The sequence below is a fragment of the Erythrolamprus reginae genome, chromosome 1 (genome assembly GCF_031021105.1).
Source record: "Erythrolamprus reginae isolate rEryReg1 chromosome 1, rEryReg1.hap1, whole genome shotgun sequence".
In the NCBI taxonomy this organism is placed as follows: Eukaryota; Metazoa; Chordata; class Lepidosauria; order Squamata; family Dipsadidae; genus Erythrolamprus; species Erythrolamprus reginae.
In genome coordinates, this window is record NC_091950.1 from 95,843,809 (window position 1) to 95,863,055 (window position 19,247).

At 37.7% G+C, this 19,247-nt stretch overlaps 1 protein-coding gene across 3 annotated transcripts in view; it reads right to left on the reverse strand.

The window, feature by feature from the left end:
- Positions 1 to 19,247, reverse strand: part of CREB3L1 (cAMP responsive element binding protein 3 like 1) — a 236,034-nt gene that overhangs the window by 56,849 nt on the left and 159,938 nt on the right. For all 3 annotated transcript variants that reach the window (XM_070760498.1, XM_070760490.1, XM_070760507.1), the window contains exon 3: positions 15,841 to 16,001. In XM_070760498.1, the coding sequence (XP_070616599.1) occupies positions 15,841 to 16,001 (161 nt within the window). The remainder of the gene's footprint in view (positions 1 to 15,840; positions 16,002 to 19,247) is intronic.

A 19,247-nucleotide genomic window follows, 5' to 3' on the forward strand; every position in this document is an offset into this window, starting at 1 on the left:
ACCTGGGCAAACGCCCCCCTCGCCACAGCTGAAAGATGTTGTTGTAATGTGAGCTGTGGATCGAGGAGGACGCCCAAGTTGCGGACCCTCTCTGAGGGGGTCAATAATTCCCCCCCCAGGGTGATGGACGGACAGATGGGATTGTCCTTGGGAGGCAGAACCCACAGCCACTCCGTCTTATCCGGGTTGAGCTTGAGTCTGTTGACACCCATCCAGGCCCCAACAGCCTCCAGGCACCGGCACATCACTTCCACCGCTTCGTTGACTGGGCATGGGGCATTATATATATTTTATATATATAATGAATTTAATTGCATTTTTCAAGTAAATAATTCTTTTTTAAGATAATGTACAGTGTTCCCTAGCTTTTCGCGGGGGATGCGTTCTGAGACCACCCGCAAAAGTCGAATTTCCACGAAGTAGAGATGTGGAAGTAAATACACAATTTTTGGCTATGAACAGTATCATAAGCCTTCCCTTAACACTTTAAACCCCTAAATTGCAATTTTACATTCCCTTAGCAACCATTCAGATGATTACTCACCATGTTTATTTATTAAAGTTTATTTAAAAAAATATTTATTAAAGGCAAACAAAAGTTTGGCAATGACATATGACGTCATCGGATGGGAAAAACCGTGGTATACGGAAAAAACCCGCAAAGTATTTTTTAATTAATATTTTTGGAAAACCGTGGTATAGACATTCCGCGAAGTTTGAACCTGCGAAAATCGAGGGAACACTGTATTATTACATGTATTGCAGTTTTAGTTTTCTTTCCTTTTTGCAAACCACTTATAAAAATAATTCCAAACTTTGTAGTAGTCGCTGTCTTCTTTATTTCTTAATTTTAACGTTAGCGCATCTGCCTCTGCACAGTCAAAAAAATTTTTTAAGAGTAAGTGAGTCAGAGATTAAAAACTGTAGTGAATGCCAACGCGCCTAATAATTGCAGCCACTATTATTCTAACTTTTCCCCTAATCATCCTTTTTTAAAATCAACTTGCATATCCTTTCCCTTTTATCATATATATTCTTTCCTTCCCACCCACTTCTCTTCCTCTTTACTTCCTATCTTTACTTCCTATCTTTTATATATCACTTAATGTCTATTCTCTTTCATATGTATTGTATATTGGACAAAGAATAAATAAATAAATAAATAAATAAATAAATAAATAAATAAATAAATAAATAAAAAGTCTGATTCCAATGGGCACCCAAAATTGCTTGCCTTGTTTCCAAAGACAATAAAATAAAAAAGAGAATATTTGGTAAAGAAAAGTGAGCATCATACACATGTGATAAAGAAGTGCATTGCACAGATAGTGTTTCCACATTTGACAGTATTTTGCTATTATCTCCTTCCCATCTATAAAAAATTTAATTCAGATTCAGATCTTTGATCTGTTGTAATAAGCGCAGGACAATTTTGCACAAACTTTGGCAATACAGAATACCCTCTACTTTTCACTGGATTTTCTGCGGGGCTATTTAACAGCTGTTTCTGATCAAAGGATGAAGAGTTAATATGAAGAGCCATTAATTACCAGCTGCACCAATCTGATCTTCTCTTACCAGATATATTTCATGCTGTCTCAGACTGTAAACATAGCCTGGCAAAGGAAGTTAATATGGTTTTCAAACGCACACCACACCTGGCAAAGGAAGTTAATATGGTTTTCAAACACACACCGCATAGATCTATACTTGGAAATCCAGGGAGTTCAAAGTTAAAGCAACAGAGGAAGTTTTGTGTACAAGTTTGATTTGAATGGTGACCTTGTTTTTTTTCCCCTCCTACTTTTATCCATAGTAAGTGAAAGAAAGATAACCCACTGAGTCCAAATGAAGAGGCTTCTCTTGCTTCACAGGAGAAAAAAAAGAAGGCTGTAAAATATATATGAGATTCTCTCACCTTTCAAAGTGCAGAATAAATGATTTTATTGAACACATAGTTCATTTTCTGAAGCCCCTAGGGTCCACATTTGATCTGGCAAACCCTTTAAAATTAACTCATTGGCAATGAAATACAGTGAGAGGCAATTACCGTATTTTTCAGAATATAAAACACACCTTTCCCTCCCCTAAAATAGGGTGGAAGTGTTGGTGCATCTGAAACACCAAATGTAGCCATTTTTGCTGTCCTGAAGCCCTGCCCGTGTCCCATTTTTTGGGAAGCCTGCAGAGGACTCTTGGAAGCTGGGGGATGGCAAAAATGGTCCCGTTTTTGTGGAAAATGGCTCAGGTTTTGCCCCTTTTTTCCACAAAAATTGAGGCATTTTTGCCTTTCCCCAGTCCTCAGAAGCTCTGTGCAGGCTCCCCAGACCCTTTGCCCATCTCATTTTTGTGGGGAAAAAATGGGTGAAAAATGCCCCATTTCTCACAAAAAATCGGGGCCATTTTTGCCACTCCCCCAGCACCCAGGAGCTCCCTTCAGACTTTCTAGACCCTTTGTCCACCCAATTTTTTGTGAAAAAACAGGCAAAAATGGCCCAATTTCTGCAAAAATGGGGCTGTTTTTGCCTTCTAATTACCCCATCTAGCATGACTGGAGGAGGAATTCTGAGAGTTGAAGCCCACTAGTCTTAAAGCTGTCAAATTTGAAGATCCCTAGGTTAGGGATTATTGGTGCAAGGGTATTCAAATTTGGCAAGTTTAAGACTTGTGGACTTCAACTCCTATTCCTGGCCTAGCATGACTGAAGGAGGAATTCTGGGAATTGAAGTTCACAAGTCTTAAAAGTGTCAAGTTTGAAGTTTGTAAAAAGTGTACATGATTGTAAAAAGTATTCTGCTACACTGGTATTTTATTAAATAATACATTACTACACCATCTAGTTCAGAATACTTTTACCTTGTTTGCCACCTCTAGGAAATCTAAGTGCTTCTTATAATCTGGTGTGTTTTATACTCCGAAAAATATGATAACTATAATATTCTTCAGGACATACCTTGAAACACAAAAGTCTTGACACATATTTTCATTTATGGTGGACGTGTCCGAAAGCAAAGATTTATTGGAACAAGGTGGAAAGATGGTTGAGAGAAATAACTCAACAAGAAATTAAGAAGACTCCAGAATTTTTTTTATTAGGTATTACAAATGAGAAATATAAAAAAGAAATATATTATTTAATAATTCATATTTTAGTTGCTGCAAGGATTGTTTTTGCACAAAAATGGAAAGATATGGAAATTCCCAAGGACGATGAGGTCTTTAGTAAGATCATGGAATGTGCAGAATTAGATATGATGACGAGGCGGTTGAATAATCAAGTGGAAACAGAATTCTATAAAACTTGGCAAAAGGTTTATTGTTGATGGAACAAAAGAAATGCTTAATGATGTTGAAGTACAGAGTTTACTAGTTAAATGTACTAGATATAGAATAGATTATATAAAGAAATATCATAGAGATGTTTACTTTTCTGTATTGATCTTAATAATAATCAACTTTTCTTTTCTGTATTAAGATGACTTCAATACTGAGCGGAGCAATTGTAGATCCTTTTTATGTCATGTGTTATGTTTTGTCTATTTTATGTTTGTTTGTCTTGTAATGTCTTATTACTTTGAAAAATATTTTTTTTAAAAAAGAAACACAAAAGTCTATTTTATGAAATACTGTATGCTGTGTATTATATGTTGTGAGTCGCCCTGAGTCTTCGGAGAGAGGCAGCATAGAAATCAATCAAACAAACAAACAAACAAACAAACAAACCAATCAATCAATCAATCAATAATAAATAATTAATAAATAAATTTAAACTGAAGTTACAATGAAGCACATTGTGTGATTTGAAAGAAAGTAACAATTTGGCAGTCCAGGTTGGAAGTTCTCAGATGCCTCTTGTTGACATTCCACACATGTTTATTGTTCCATCAGTTGTCTAAGTAAGAATGGTCAGTAAAGGTGGGGGAATGTTGAAAGTCCCCACTGTAAGCAGCTCAGAGTAATGTAGAACTATGAGATGGGCGGCAAACAAACAAACAAACAAATGTTGTACCATGCCCATTAGAAGCACTCAGTATACCTCTGAGTCCCTGGGGTGGGCAGAAGGCAGGACAGGGTGGAACACAGTTCCACCAGTGGAAATGAAGCTGCATGCACAGCTCCAGCTGACCGGCAGCAGTAACTTCCTGGATTACCGGTCTCAGCTCAGCTCTCCTGTTTTTACCTCCTACTGCTGCTGTGTGCTCCTCGCTTTTTTCCTCTTTCCTCCTTCCTGGCCTCAGACGAGCTTCCCTCTCTCATGCCCAGTTCCCCTCCAGTCCCACGCGGCCACCTCCCAAGGCCAAAGAGCCACACTGTGCCGAAACAGTCTGGGCTGCGGTCTTTTTTCCCTCGCGAAGCCCTCACTCTGCCCACAGCTGAGATGAAAAGGCATTGTGCGGCAATAACAGTTCACTTGAACAATGATGATTGTTCAAGCCACTCCCACCTGGTTACATGACCATCAATCCACACCCACAAAATAAGCCACACCCACAGTGTGGCAGTAAAAATTTTGGCTGCCCATTACTGCCTCTGACATCATTGTGAAAAACATCGGGAAAAACAACAAAAGGACGGGAGAAGCTGGGAAAGAACGGTTGAAAAGACATCAAAAGCTGAATCTGGCCCAGGCATTCTGATTTCTCATCTTGCAATATATCCTGCCCCTTTCCCCAAATTGGTATTTTCCAGATGTCCTGGACTATACGTTTCTAAATTTTGATTGTTATTCTGGGAGCTATAAAGGACTTTGCATTGACAAGGCTGCTATGCTTTGCTGTCTATACAGTAAGCTGGTGTACTTTTAACAGTCCAACTGATGAAACACCTTATAGCAGTGCTTCTCAAATAGTGGGGTGGGGCCCTCTGGAGGGGGGCATGAAGTGATGCCAGGGGTGTGCATGACATCGGGGAATGTGCTTTTTTTTTGCTGCAGGCAGAAGAGGTTTTTTTGCACCGGACAACAGCACACAGCACAGAGCAGGAGATATGAAGTGCATATAACAAGCCTTACGTGATTCCATGGTAAAAGATTTAACAAGAATGAAAGAAAGGAGGAGAGAGACAGAAATAATGAGACAAAAGAAAGCTACGATGAAGAAATATAACAAAGCGTATGTTGCACTTGGCCTCATTGTGACTACAGTGGGAGACGAGGAACGACCGGTATGTTTGCACTATCCCAGATCATGCAGAATGCAGCTGTGAGAGCAATCATGGGCTTCCCAAGGTATGCCCATGTTACACCAACACTCCGCAGTCTGTATTGGTTGCCGATCAATTTCCGGTCACAATTCAAAGTGTTGGTTATGACCTATAAAGCGCTTCATGGCATCGGACCAGAATATCTCCAGGACCGCCTTCTGCCGCACGAATCCCAGCGACCAGTTAGGTCCCACAGAGTTGGCCTTCTCCAGGTCCCATCAACTAAACAATGTCGTTTGGCGGGACCCAGGAGAAGAGCCTTCTCTATGGCGGCCCTGACCCTCTGGAACCAGCTCCCCCCAGATATCAAAGTTGCCCCCACCCTCCTTGCCTTTCGCAAGCTCCTTAAAACCCACCTCTGTCATCTGCTATGGGGGAATTGAAATTTCCCTTCCCCCTAGGCTTATAGAATTTATACATGGTATGCTTGTATGTATGAGTGGTTCTTTAAATTGAGATTGTTTTTAATATTAGATTTGTTTACATTGTCTTTTTATATTGTTGTTAGCCACCCCGAGTCTTCGGAAAGGGGCGGCATACAAATCTAATAAATCTAATAAATAAATAAATGATAAATAAATAAATTATGCACTTTAAAAAGCATGTTTGAAATATCAAGGATTGCTTCTTGTGGAGAATGGCAGTGTGATGTTCCCTGCAATGCAGACAGCCTCTGCAGCTTTTGAAAGGCGTTTTTGGCTCTTATTTTCCTGGATCAAAGGAAGTACAATAAATAAACCACCTGTGTTCTGGATTGTAGGTCCTTACGATTAAACTGAAAATTTGGCTTGGTTTTTGGCAGCTAGATCCAGGAACTGAGTTCTTGGGAACTCTGGATGTTCATCTATAGATTCTACACTCATAGCAGAGCCATTATAAACTTTGCCTGCTTTGCTCTCCCTTCTCTCAATCACTTTAAGAAGTAATCAATTCCAGCTGAAGAGAAGATTTCCTTTTGCAACAAAGATAAAGATTCCTTGGAATGAGATAAATCTTCTTTTGAGGCTAAAAATATACAAGAGAGACTTTGATTTATTGAACTTAAGATTTATTGGCAAAATAATAATAATTAAAAGAATCTACAAAAGTTTTCAATGGTTAAGATGATGGCTTTTATTTTTAATCCTTTTTTTATTTTTTAATTATTTTACTTTTGACGAAAGTGCTTTATACAATTCATTAGCCCCAGTCGCGCAGTGGTTAGAATGCAGTCCTGCGGCTACTTCTGTTGACTTCTGGGTGCCTGCAGTTTGACAGTTTGAGTCTCACCAGGCTCAAGGTTGACTCAATCTTCTATCCTGCTAAGGTGGATAAAATGAAGACCCAGATTGTTGGGGGCAATATGCTAACTTTGTAAGCCACTTAGAAAGGGCTTTAAAGCACTGTGAAGCAGTATATAAGTCTGAGTGCTATTGCTATTACTAAGTTAGTCAAATAGAGCAATCCAGCATGGAATGTTTGTTAATTATGTCTAAAGTTCTGCATAAAAAAGGCTCAGTAAAGACTCAGATCTGACTTAGATTGTGGTGTTTAGTTACCATGGAGAATGCTTTTGTTATATTTTACCCAAGACCTTCTCAGATGATAATTCTGTGACTTTCATTTATATAAAAAAAATATCTAGTCCTTTCAGATGGAGATTAAATGAAGCATTGCTATAGAAAGAAGTTGTTGAAAATTGTAAAAAGAAATTCAAATAATTCTTTGAAACTAACTTAAATAAAGGTACAAATTTGAGAATGGTTTGGGATACAAGTAAAACCTTTATTAGAGATTATGTGATACGATATAATTTTGAAATTAAAAGAGAGAAAAAATGCAAAAATTTGGGGCTGAATTAAAAAGAAAAGAAAGAGCTCTCCAGGGAATACAAGTATCTCCAAATAAATTAAGATTTTATAGCAACAATTATCGATTTTAACAATAAGAGAAATGGCAATAAAATTGAATGATGCAAAGCAAATACATTTTGAATGTGCAAATAAACTAGGGCAATAGTTGGCTTATAAACTGCAAAGAGAAAGAAAAAAGAAAATTGTAATGAAATTACAAGAGCAACATACTAATGGGCAATGTTTTTACAAAAAAAACCCCAATTTTTTCAATATTATTTTAATCTGCATACATGACATGATATTGTCTTGAAGAAAACATATGAAAATCTTGGAAAACAAAATCTACCAGGGATTACAAATGAACAAATGCAACTGATGAATGGATTTATAATGATAACAAAAGTCTCAGAAGCAATTAAAGAGAGTAAGCGAGGGAAGATGCCTGAACCAAATGAATATAGAGTTTGTATTATAAGTGGTGTGAGATGAATTTTTACAATCTTTACAAAGTATAATGAATTAATTCTATAGGGAGGAGGGATACCGGAGACTTGGGAAGACTACAACATACCATTAATACTTACAAAGGAACAAAATTTGATGTCAGTAAGAAATTACAGTTCAATATCATTACTGAATGATGATTACTAGTTGTTCACAATGATTTCAGCTGAAATATTTTTTTGATAAGCTTCTGAAAGATATGCATTTTGGGAGAATTTTATAAAATGGTTGGAATTGATTTATATGTTATAGATAGCACAAAAATCATTAATGGGGATTTAACTAAAATATGTAAGCTTGGTGATAGATTGGGTTGTCTTAAGAAATAAAATATTACTGAATTTAGAATATCATGATTTGAAATTTGGGTGGAATGAATAACTATGATATGATATAACTAGGGTGACTATAGAGTAATAATTGTTGTGTTAAACACAGGTTATTCTGAGAGAACAAAATGAAATCAAATTAAATAAAATAAATAATGTATAAATAATGTATAATGATAAAATGAGCAAAAACCTTTTGCTATAGATTAGAAATGGATCAATGAAAAAGGATTGAAATTTGTATTATGTTCAAGACTTAGAATTTTTTTTATAAAATGACATATTATTGATTGGCATTTGTCACCAGAGAAAGTGTCTAGAAGAGTGATGGCGAACTTATGGCATGGGTGCCACAGGTAGCACGCAGAGCCATATCTGCTGGCATGTTAGCAGTTGCCTAGCTCAGCTCAGAGGCTCTGGTAGGGCATTTTTGGCTTCAATAGAGCCCCCAAGGGAATGGGAGAGGGCGTTTTTACCCTCCCCGGCTCTACGGAAGCCTTTGGAGCCTGGGAGGGTGAAGCACAACCCTACTGGGCATATCAGAAGTTGGGAAACAGGACATTTCTTGCCTCCAGAGGGCCTCCAGGGAGCGGGGGGGGGGAGCTGTTTTTGCCAGGCCCCAGGAATTGAATTATGGGTGTAGGCACTCATGCATGTGCAATAGGGCATCCTCATGCTCTTTTGGTACCCAAGGAAAAAAAGGTTTGCCATCACTGGTCTAGAAAGTATAAATGTATTTTCAATCTGTGCTGGAAATGTGAACAACAAGGAAGGGACATCCACAATTGACCTCTCCAGGTTCCTAAGAGGCCAGTAAGGGGCGTACATAAGTGCATTGGTGTGCCTTTCATCCCCTATCCAATTGTCTTTCCTTTCTCTCACTTATCATATATATTTTCTTTCTTTCATATATCCTCTCCTCTAAGTTCACTTTACCCTTATATATATTACTACATGTCTATTTTTCTTCCTATGTATTTGTGTATTGGACAAATGAATAAATAAAAATAAATAAATAAATTATCATGTTTGGTAGACGTTTAAAAAAGCTTATATATTTTGTGTACAGGTTGATTGCGCATGTGCCGAATTGCTTTCTAGGCATTTCACCTCTGGCTCCGAACAAAGATAAAATGTAAAGAGTTTTCTCCCTCTTAAAAAGACTATAAATCTTCCTTAGAAAAATATAGGAAGAAACAAGAATCTGTCGGCATCAAAGTGAGTTTGAAGATTTATGATTTCAAGCAAAGACGGAGGCGCTTTCGCTGTAACAAGGAAGTGATAAGTGAGTACAATAAATCTTAAAATGGCGGAGGGAGGGAAAGACCCCTCTAGTCTGGCTAACATTGAGCAGAAGTTAGATAAACTTCTGGAGATTTGTAGCGGGTTTGAAGAGAGATTCAACAAAGTTGAGAATAAAATGGAACAGATGGATTTAGAAGTTAAACAAATTAAAAAGGAAGGGGATTCTTCTGCTGGAAAGATACTGAAAGTTGAGAAACAAGTGATGGATTACGATGGAAAAATAAGACAAATAAATGACAAAATCGCAAATTTGGAGGACAGACAGAGAAGGAGGAATTTGCGTTTACGAGGGTTCAGAATGGATTTGCCCTCTGAATTTAAGTTAACAGAAGCTGTCTGTGCTTGGTTAAATAAACAGACAGGCGTGGAGGTCAGCGTGGAGGAGCTGTTACGGGTTCATTGGGCAGCCCCCAGGAGAGACGGCAGACAGAGAGATGTGATCATCGCTTTCCTTAGTGAAAAAAAAGCAGAGATGATTTATAAAACTTTGAAGACTTCTACGAGCCTTAAACAAGACGGAAATGAGATAAGGGTTCTGAGGGATCTTTCCTGGGAAACCCTGAGAGCGAGAGCTGTGTTGAAACCAATTGCAAGCCGGCTATATCAAAGTGGAACCAGATTTAGCTGGGGCTATCCAGTGGCCATCTTGGTGTTCCAGGACAATAAAATGTACAGAGCACGCTCATTGGAGGAGGGAAAGGCTTTGCTGGATCAACTGGGGATTAAGTTTGATGAAACTGGAGCACTAGCATATGAAGAAGAAGAGGCTTTTGACGGTCGGAGTACCCCTGATGAGGAGGAAAGACGAAGGGAAGAGCAGCTGAAGGAGTTAAGCGGGCAGGTGGAGGCCATCAGAAAGGAGCAGAGAAGAACACGGGCTCAGCGTGAGAAGAGAGCCAGAAAGTGATGGTGTTTGGTCCCTTGTCTTGTTGTGGGGGGGGGGGGGGAAAGGAAAAGGAAAAGAATTATTACTATTACTATTACTATTATTGTTGTTATTATTATTATTATTTTTCTTGGAGATGCCTTGGGATTCCTGTATATCTGTCATTCAGTGGGGGAAGTCTAAGGGGAAGAAAAAGGGGGTTTAAGAATTTAAAATTAAAGAAGAAATTAAAGAAGGAATTATTTAAAGGAGAAAGGAGGGGGGGAGAAATCTTCTCTTTTATAAAATTAAAAAGGGTTGAAAGAGGAGCTAGTTTGAGTGGGAACGCAATCCAGAAAATGTGCCTCAGGTATGGGCAAGGTTTTTTCTTGTCTTCTCCCCTCTCAGTGGGGGGAGCACAGGGGGAGGCACGTTGGGGGGGGGTAATAGGGGTAAAGAAAAGGGAAAAATATAAACCAAGGGCAAAACAAGAGGGGAAAAGGGTGTTTTTGGTATATTATGACGGAGTGTAAGATAATGGTTTTAAATGTGAATGGTTTGGGATCGGATTTGAAACGTTTTAGGATATTAAGGATGGCTAAGCAATATAAGGTGGATATTATGATTTTGACAGAAACACATAAAAGAAGGGGAGGAAGGGATAACTTGATTAATGATAGAAATTGGAAATGGGTGTTTGAGTCAAGAGGAACGCAAAATAGTCGAGGCACAGCGATTCTGATTCATCAGAGGGTTAATTTTGAAGAGGTGGGAATTCAGAAAGACAGAGAAGGAAGGTGGATATTTGTTAAAGGGAAAATAAATCAAAAGAAGTTGACATTAGCAGCAATTTATGCCCCAAATGGGAAAACAAAACAATTTATAATAAATACTAAGAAGAAGTTAGACAATTTTAAGGAGGGCTCAACTTTTTTGGCAGGAGATTTTAATATGCAATTAACAAATGGGAATGCAAATAGCAGGATGTTACATTTAAATAGACTTAATATGGTGGATCTACATGCAGATATTTTAAACAGAGCTACATATTATTCAGCAAGATATCACACATTTAGCTGCATAGACTACATATTAATGAACAGGGGAGGTAATATACAAGTTAAAAAAGTGGACATTAAAAGTATATGGATATCAGATCATGCCCCACTATTGGCAGAATTGGAAATAGGTCAGGAACGAAATCAAAAAATTTGGAGATATAATGCAGTTGTAACTGCTAGGGAACAAGATAAAGAGAAATTGCAAACAGAGTTATCAGAATATTTTAGAATTAATGATGTGGGTGGTATTAAACAATCAATTGTATGGGATGCATGTAAGGCCTTCATGAGGGGACAATGCATATGTATGGAAGCAGATATTAGGAAGAGGTGGGGTAGAGAGAGGGAAAGGAAGATAAGGGAAATAGATTTGATACAAGAGCAGTTAAGAATGACGAAAAGTAGAGATTGGAATAGTTTACTGAAATTGAAAAAGAAACAGTTGATGGTGTATGATGAGATTAAATGGAATAAGATGAGAATGGCGATGCGACAAAAAATACAGAGTTGGGGGACAAGATCAATGCAGCAAATGGCGAGATATCTGAAGAAGAGGAAAGAAAAATCATGTATTTTAGCATTGAGGGACACCAGTGGAGTGGTTAGATATGGTAATGACCAGTTAGAGGAGATAATGAGGAAATATTATGAAGATTTGTATAAAGAGGAGCAAGTGAAGATAGAAGTCCTCAAGGTTGGGAAAATAGTAAGTGAAGAAGACAAACAAATTTTGAATGCAGAAATTACACAAGATGAAATTGCTAGAGTAATTAAAGGGTTAAAACAAGCCAAAGCACCGGGCCCAGATGGGTTTACAGGGGAATTTTATAAAACTTATGTGAATGTTTTGCTGCCGCATTTGGGGAAATTGTTTAATAATATATTGTCAAATCGTGATATCCCGCAGACATGGAAGCTTTCAGAAATTGTTACCATTCCGAAGATGGGTCGAGATTTAAGAGAGCCTGGGTCTTACCGTCCGATCAGTTTGGCAAATCAGGATTATAAAATATTTATGAAAATACTGGCAAATAGATTAGAAAATATTTTACCAAAAATAATTGAAGAGGATCAATATGGATTCGTGAAGGGAAGGAAAATAAGTGAACCAATTAGAAATGTAATGAATGTGATGCACCATGCTACCGCTACTAAAAGGAAATTGGGAATTTTGAAATTAGATGTTTATAAAGCGTTCGATAAAGTTAACCATAGTTATTTATATAAATTATGTAACAAATTAAATATGGGGGAAAAATTTTGTGAAACTATAAAAGAGATTTATAAAGGAAATGAAGCATATATAAGAGTGAATGGACAAAGAACGCAGAGTATTAAAATATTAAACGGCACCAAGCAGGGATGCCCTCTGTCTCCAAAATTATTCGTAATAGCAATAGAGATCTTAGCTAATAAGATAAGACAAGATAACACTTGGGCAGGATATAGAATAGGGAAATTAGAAATGAAAATAAATTTATTTGCAGATGATGCAATTATATTGACCCAGACCCCGATGGAGATGATTAAAGGTATAATAAATATTTTACAAGAGTTTAAGCAGGAATCGGGACTGTCGGTTAATATGGAAAAATCAGAGATTATGTGTTTAAATACAGATCCGAGAGAACAGATAGAAATTAGGAAAGAATCAGGGTTGAAATTAGGACTTAAAAAAATAAAATATTTGGGAATTTGGTTATTAAAAAACCCAGTGAAAATGGAAGAGATTAATTATAGAATAACATGGAGGAAAATGTTGAAACAGATGAGGAGCTGGAAAGATAAAAAGCTAAGGAGACTCTCTAAAATAAGAGCTTTAAAAATGATGATAGCTCCCAAGATGATGTACCTATTTCAGGTGCTGTCGGGGGGGTTATCGGTATGTAAGGTTAAAGAGTGGGACAAAAAATTAAATTATTGGATTGAAGAAGATAAGAGACCAAGAATAAGAAAAAAGTGGTTAATTGCGAATGAAAAAGAGGGGGGATGGGGTGTTCCATGTTTGGAGCTGTATAGGGAAGCTTTTCAAATGGAAAGGTTAATGGAGTTGCAATTAAGTGAAAATAAATGGGCGAAATTGGAAAAACAGATAAACGGGATGAATAATAGAGAATTAATTTTTAGGAAGTGGAATAGGAGAGATATAGGAAAATTAATAGGCCCAATGAAAGGGACTATGGAAATTTGGAAAAAATGGCAAGGGAAAATAGGATTATATAAATCTAAACTGTCATCGCTTTATGTAATAAATAGAGAAAACGAAATTAACTTAAACAGGGTTATAGGAGAGTTGAAGGGAAGAGGGATAACTAAGATAGAACAGTTATACGAGAAGGATGGCAGGCCAAGTAGAAATCGCATAGAATGGTGGTTAGGTAAGGGAAGGTGGCTACAAATAAATGCAATATGTAAATATCTAAATGAAAGGGAGAATAAAGAAGTATTATGGCGGGAGGAGACAGGGTTAGAGAAAATAATAAGAGAAAAAAGTGAGGGGATAAAGGCGCAAGCAACTAATATATACAAACTGCTAGTACAGTCAGATGGGGACACGATTGATGGATTGACTAAATGGTGGCAAAATGAGATATTAGTAGAGGTACAAGAAATGGAAAATATAGTAGAAGATATAAGGAAAATTAAAAATACAAGAATTAGGGAAATGAGAAGGAAAATATTACATAAGTGGTATTTTACTCCCGTTCAATTTGCACATTTTCAGCAGAATGTTAGGGGGAATTGTTGGCATGGCTGTCAAGATAAAGGAGTGTTTATGCATATGTTTTGGGAATGCCCGATAGTGCAGGAATTTTGGCAAAAAGTGAAAGAGGATATCAATGGAATGTTAAATATACAATGGACAATCACTAAGGAAATGGCAGTATTAGTAAAAAGCAATGCGATGGGAGAATTTAGAGAAATAAAAAAAGCAGCAATAGAAAGTGCTCAGGCAGTAATAGTTTTGGGTTGGAAGGATGCGACAAAATGGACAATGCAAAATTGGTATAGGTACATGGTGGATCATATTCAATTTGAAATTATGGAAAAAAGGATAAATTTGGATAATGAAACTGATTTGGGACAGCTGATTGGACGGTGGGACAAGGCAAGACGATATATGACGAGCAGAATCCGAGACCAAGCTACAAGAAATAAACTAGAATCACTCTATAATATGTAGACAGATATATTGCTCTTGGGTTAAGTGGATTAAAAAAGAAATACCCCCAATTTGGTGGTGGGGAATGTGTGTATGTCGGGGTGATGGGCACAATTCACATTTCACTATGCACTGTTTTATGTTGTGTGATTTTAAATTGTTAAAAATCAATAAATAAAATTTAAAAAAAAAAAATATATTTTGTGTACAAATATATACATTAATTCAGAAGATTTTAATAAACAAATTACAAATGAAACCAAATGCTTTTCTTCAGGTATTAATGGACTAGCAACTAGAAAAAAAATCATGGAGCTTTGTTTTTATATATGACAACTACAGCGAGATTATTATATGTTCAAAAGTGGAAAAGCTCACAACAAAGGAATGTTGATGAAGATGATAGAACTTGCAGAGATGGCTAAATTAACTGCTTTGATCAGAGAAAAAATGTCATGTTCAACTAGAAATGATTTGTAGACTTTTTGCATGAAATAGAAAAATGCGCTTACAATTTGTGGTTTTGATGACTAGGGAAAAATGGATAATAGAAAAATGTAAGAGTTTTTTGTAAACACTGATTAAGAGTTAATTTTGTAAACACTGATTAAGAGTTAATTTTTTAACTGTACTTATAGGAAAAGGGAAATTTGTTCCTCTTTTTTTTACAATTCATGCCATATTTTTGCTTTTATCTTTTCTTTCTTTTTTTTACTGCTTATGTTCATTATTTACCTTGTAAAACTTGAATAAAAAAAATAAGAAAAGAAAAACATCTTTGAAATGTCACCAGCAGAAATATTTGTATTTTTTATAAAATAACAGAAATAAAGAGAAGTAGTTTGACAGAAAAATATCTCTTCCTTTGCAAAATCACCAGCAAAAGATGAAAAAAGTTAGTTCAGTCATCCACACGTATTGAACAATAGGTCCTAATGTTCCCATGCTGCCTGATAGTAATGGGAATTGATCAAACATATAATTGCAACAGATTGTCCTAGAACATTAGAAGGCGCCTCTTCTGAGAAACTGCCATTCCTAGTAATTATTAAAATTATTCTATTTTAGAAGAAAGAACATTTGAATTGTATCTCAGATATTGGCTTCGTCAAGAAGGGTTGCATTATTTGTAGACAAAACAGTTCTAAACTAGAAACAAATGGGCTAGTTAACCTCCATGAACTTCTGCAGGAGATTCACTTTACAGTTTCTCTTTTGGGTGTACTTTTCCACTTATGCTGATTATTAACAATCCTGTCCACTGTTTGGACTACCATCCCTAATGTATAGCTAAGTATAGTTCCCACAAAGCCTGCCATTTCTGAATCAGGATCAAAAGCACTCTATCCAATTATCCTTCAATTGCCCACTTTTCTCTCTACTATGTCACTTTTTAAAATGTGGTTATTTCAAATCGGTAGTGATTAAAACAAAGAATAATTGGGCAATTTTTCTTATTTTTATTTTTCACCTTGTGGTAGCCTTTCTATTTAGAATGAAAGGTGAAGAAATCTTTTTTTTTTAAAGGCACAAATCCTGATGCTCATCTCATTCATTCTTGGTGCAATTAACTCACCTCTTTGGGGACTGGCAACCTTTGCAATGGGTTAAAATTCATCATGGGAACTGCATGAGTTGGCAGGTGAGTTTCAGGTATTTCTGGCACCATGTTCTGCTCCTGCTTCACCATGATGGAACACAGCTTGTGGTGGAGTGTCCACATACCATTTTCCAATTCTGAGAAAAAAAGCACATCACTGTCAAGTCATATTAGTGCTGTGTATGAGAAGCACTGTACCATAGAATGAGGTGTTTCCTCTTCCATGACAAAAGTAAACCTGAAGGAGCAAAGGTTTTAGAGCAAGGAAGCACCACAAATAAGCTTTTAGAAACATAGAAACATAGAAGATTGATGTCAGAAAAAGACCCCATGGTCCATCTAGTCTGCCCTTGTACTATTTCCTGTATTTCATCTTAGGATGGATATATGTTTATCCCAGGCATGTTTAAATTCAGTTACTGTGGATTTACCAATCAACTTTTTTGTTTGTTTGTTTCAGAACAGAAAATATATTCTATTGAACTCTAGTACAGTACAGGGATATGCTACACTTTCCAGACCAAAGACGACATTAAGTCTTCGAAGAAGGGAGGCATACAAGTCTAATAAATAATAATAATTAAAGCCTTGTCCAGAACAGCCCAGTCACTTTAGGCATGGTGCTTCAATTTTAAACAATTTCATTTAAGAAATTGAAAATTCTACAAGATCACCAAATCTTACCGGCCTTCAGCAGCCTCACCTGAATTGTCACAAGTCCTCAAAGAAGAGCTTGGTTAAATCCAAATCAAAATATCTGACAATATTTAAACTTTTTTAAAAGGATGATATCACACAAGATGGTTGATCTCTCCTATATAAAATGAGCTCTGTCAGAGTAGTCTATTTAATATTGGCTTATGAAATAAGTATGTTTGTAAGTTGACACAAGAAGTTTCTTTAAAACAAGGATGGACAATATTTTCTTGGTTAGATCAAGAAAGTTTAACTACCCCACCCCACCCCTCATGACTCTAGAAACCCAGGGTGAGGTATCAAGAGTGGAAATAACAATGTTTTACTTTAGAGGAGCATGTTGCTCTCAACACATCTTTATTGTCCTATTTTAAACCCCCAAACAGTTCCACAGAAATAAGTTTGCTTTCAAAGTTCAGTATCAACACTTCAGCCTGTTTTTGGCACTTTGGGAGTTTAAGGGCAGGAATGTGAACATTTTATTGATAAAATTCATTGATAAAATTGAACGGGTCCAAAGAAGGGCTACAAGAATGGTGGAAGGTCTTAAGCATAAAACGTATCAGGAAATAATGAACTCAATCTGTATAATCTGGAGGACAGAAGGGAAAGGGGGGACATGATAGAAACATTTAAATATGTTAAAGGGTTAAATAAGGTTCAGGAGGGAAGTGTTTTTAATAAGAAAGTTAACACAAGAACAAGAAGGCACAATCTGAGGTTAGTTGGGGGGGAAATCAGAAGCAACGTGAGAAAATATTATTTTACTGAAAGAGTAGTAGATCCTTGGAACAAACTTCCAGCAGACGTGGTTGGTAAATCCACAGTAACTGAATTTAAACATGCCTGGGATAAACATATATCCATCCTAAGATACAATACAGGAAATAGTATAAGGGCAGACTAGATGGATCATGAGGTCTTTTTCTGTCATCAATCTTCTATGTTTCTATGTTTCATTCTTTTCTTTTTTTTGGAAAACATTTATTTACAAATATAATACATGGTACATAGAATACATAAAACATTACATTACATTACATCCAGTAAGAAAAATAAGAAACACAGAAAACAAACAAAAACAAAAACAAAAAAAGAAACCTATACAGTGATCCCCCAAGTTTCGCGATCCCGATCATTGCGAATCGCTATATCGCGATTTTTTCAGCAAATGATACCATCTCGATCTTCGCGAAACGCTATATCGCGAATTTTTTAAAAAAATTACTTAAAAATACGTGCACGGTTTTTTCCCGCCCGAACTGACCAAACTGACGTGTACCATTGCTGGTTGGCCGAAATCTCGGTCAATCAGCTTTGCCATTGTAATAAGTTTGCCCGGCAATGGTGATACAGCAAAATTTCAGCCTATCAGCGTTGTCATTGCAAACATTTCGCCCGACAATGCTGATTGACAGAAATCTCGGCCAATCAGTGTTGTTTGCTCAGCGTGCTTTGCTTTGAAACTTTTGGAACTTTTTGAGCTGTTGGTCGGAGCTGTTGGTCGGAGCTGTTGGTCGGAGCTGTTGGTCGGAGCTGTTTCTTGCATCTGTTACTTGGATCTGTTACTTGGATCTGTTACTTGGATCTGTTACTTGGATCTGTTACTTGGATCTGTTACTTGGATCTGTTACTTGGATCTGTTACTTGGATCTCTTTCTTGGATCTGTTTCTTCGATCTGTTTCTTCGATCTCTTGCTTGGAGCTGTTTGTGAAGACTTCTTGTAAGATGGCACCTAAACGTGGCATGCGGAGTGGAGTCGGCAACGCTAAAAAGAGCCGGAAGATGCTGACAATCAAGGAGAAAATTGAACTTTTGGACATGCTGAAAGCGGGACGTTCTAATGTAGATGTTGGTCGGCATTATGGGATCAACGAATCGACTGTGCGATACATCCGGAAAGACGAAAAGAAGATAAGGCAAACTTCTCAGATAACATTCAACAATGCTGCAAAAAGAATGGTGACGCCTAGAAACAAACGCCTTATGAAGATGGAAGCTGCTTTGTCTGTGTGGGTACAAGACTGCCGCAAAAAGAGCATTGCTTTGGATACGAACACTATACGAACCAAGGCGCAGCAATTGTACAACCGTCTTGAAGACACAGAAGGAGGCGATGCAGATGAGGGAAACCCAGGTGAGGGCTGGGGGTTTTTATTCTGTATTTAAGTGTTTTTTAAGGAAGGGGGGAGGGAGGGATGGAAGGGGGGAGGGATGGAAGGAAGGAAGGAGGGATGGAAGGAAGGAAGGAGGGAGGGAGGGATGGAAGGAAGGAAGGAGGGAGGGATGGAAGGAGGGAGGGAGGGATGGAAGGAAGGAGGGAGGGAGGGAGGGATGGAAGGAGGGAGGGATGGAAGGAAGGAAGGAGGGAGGGAGGGATGGAAGGAGGGAGGGATGGAAGGAGGGAGGGAAGGAAGGAGGGAGGGATGGAAGGAGGGAGGGAGGGATGGAAGGAGGGAGGGAGGGATGGAAGGAGGGAGGGAGGGATGGAAGGAGGGAGGGAGGGATGGAAGGAGGGAGGGAGGGAGGGAGGGATGGAAGGAGGGAGGGATGGAAGGGCTGTATGCTTTCATTCAAGTCACTTCTCTCTCCCTTTCCTGTCATTCTCTGTAGATGAAGGGGCTGGTGACTCTGAAGACCCCCAGCCATCAACATCTTCTGCTTCTTCAGCCCCAGCCACATTCAC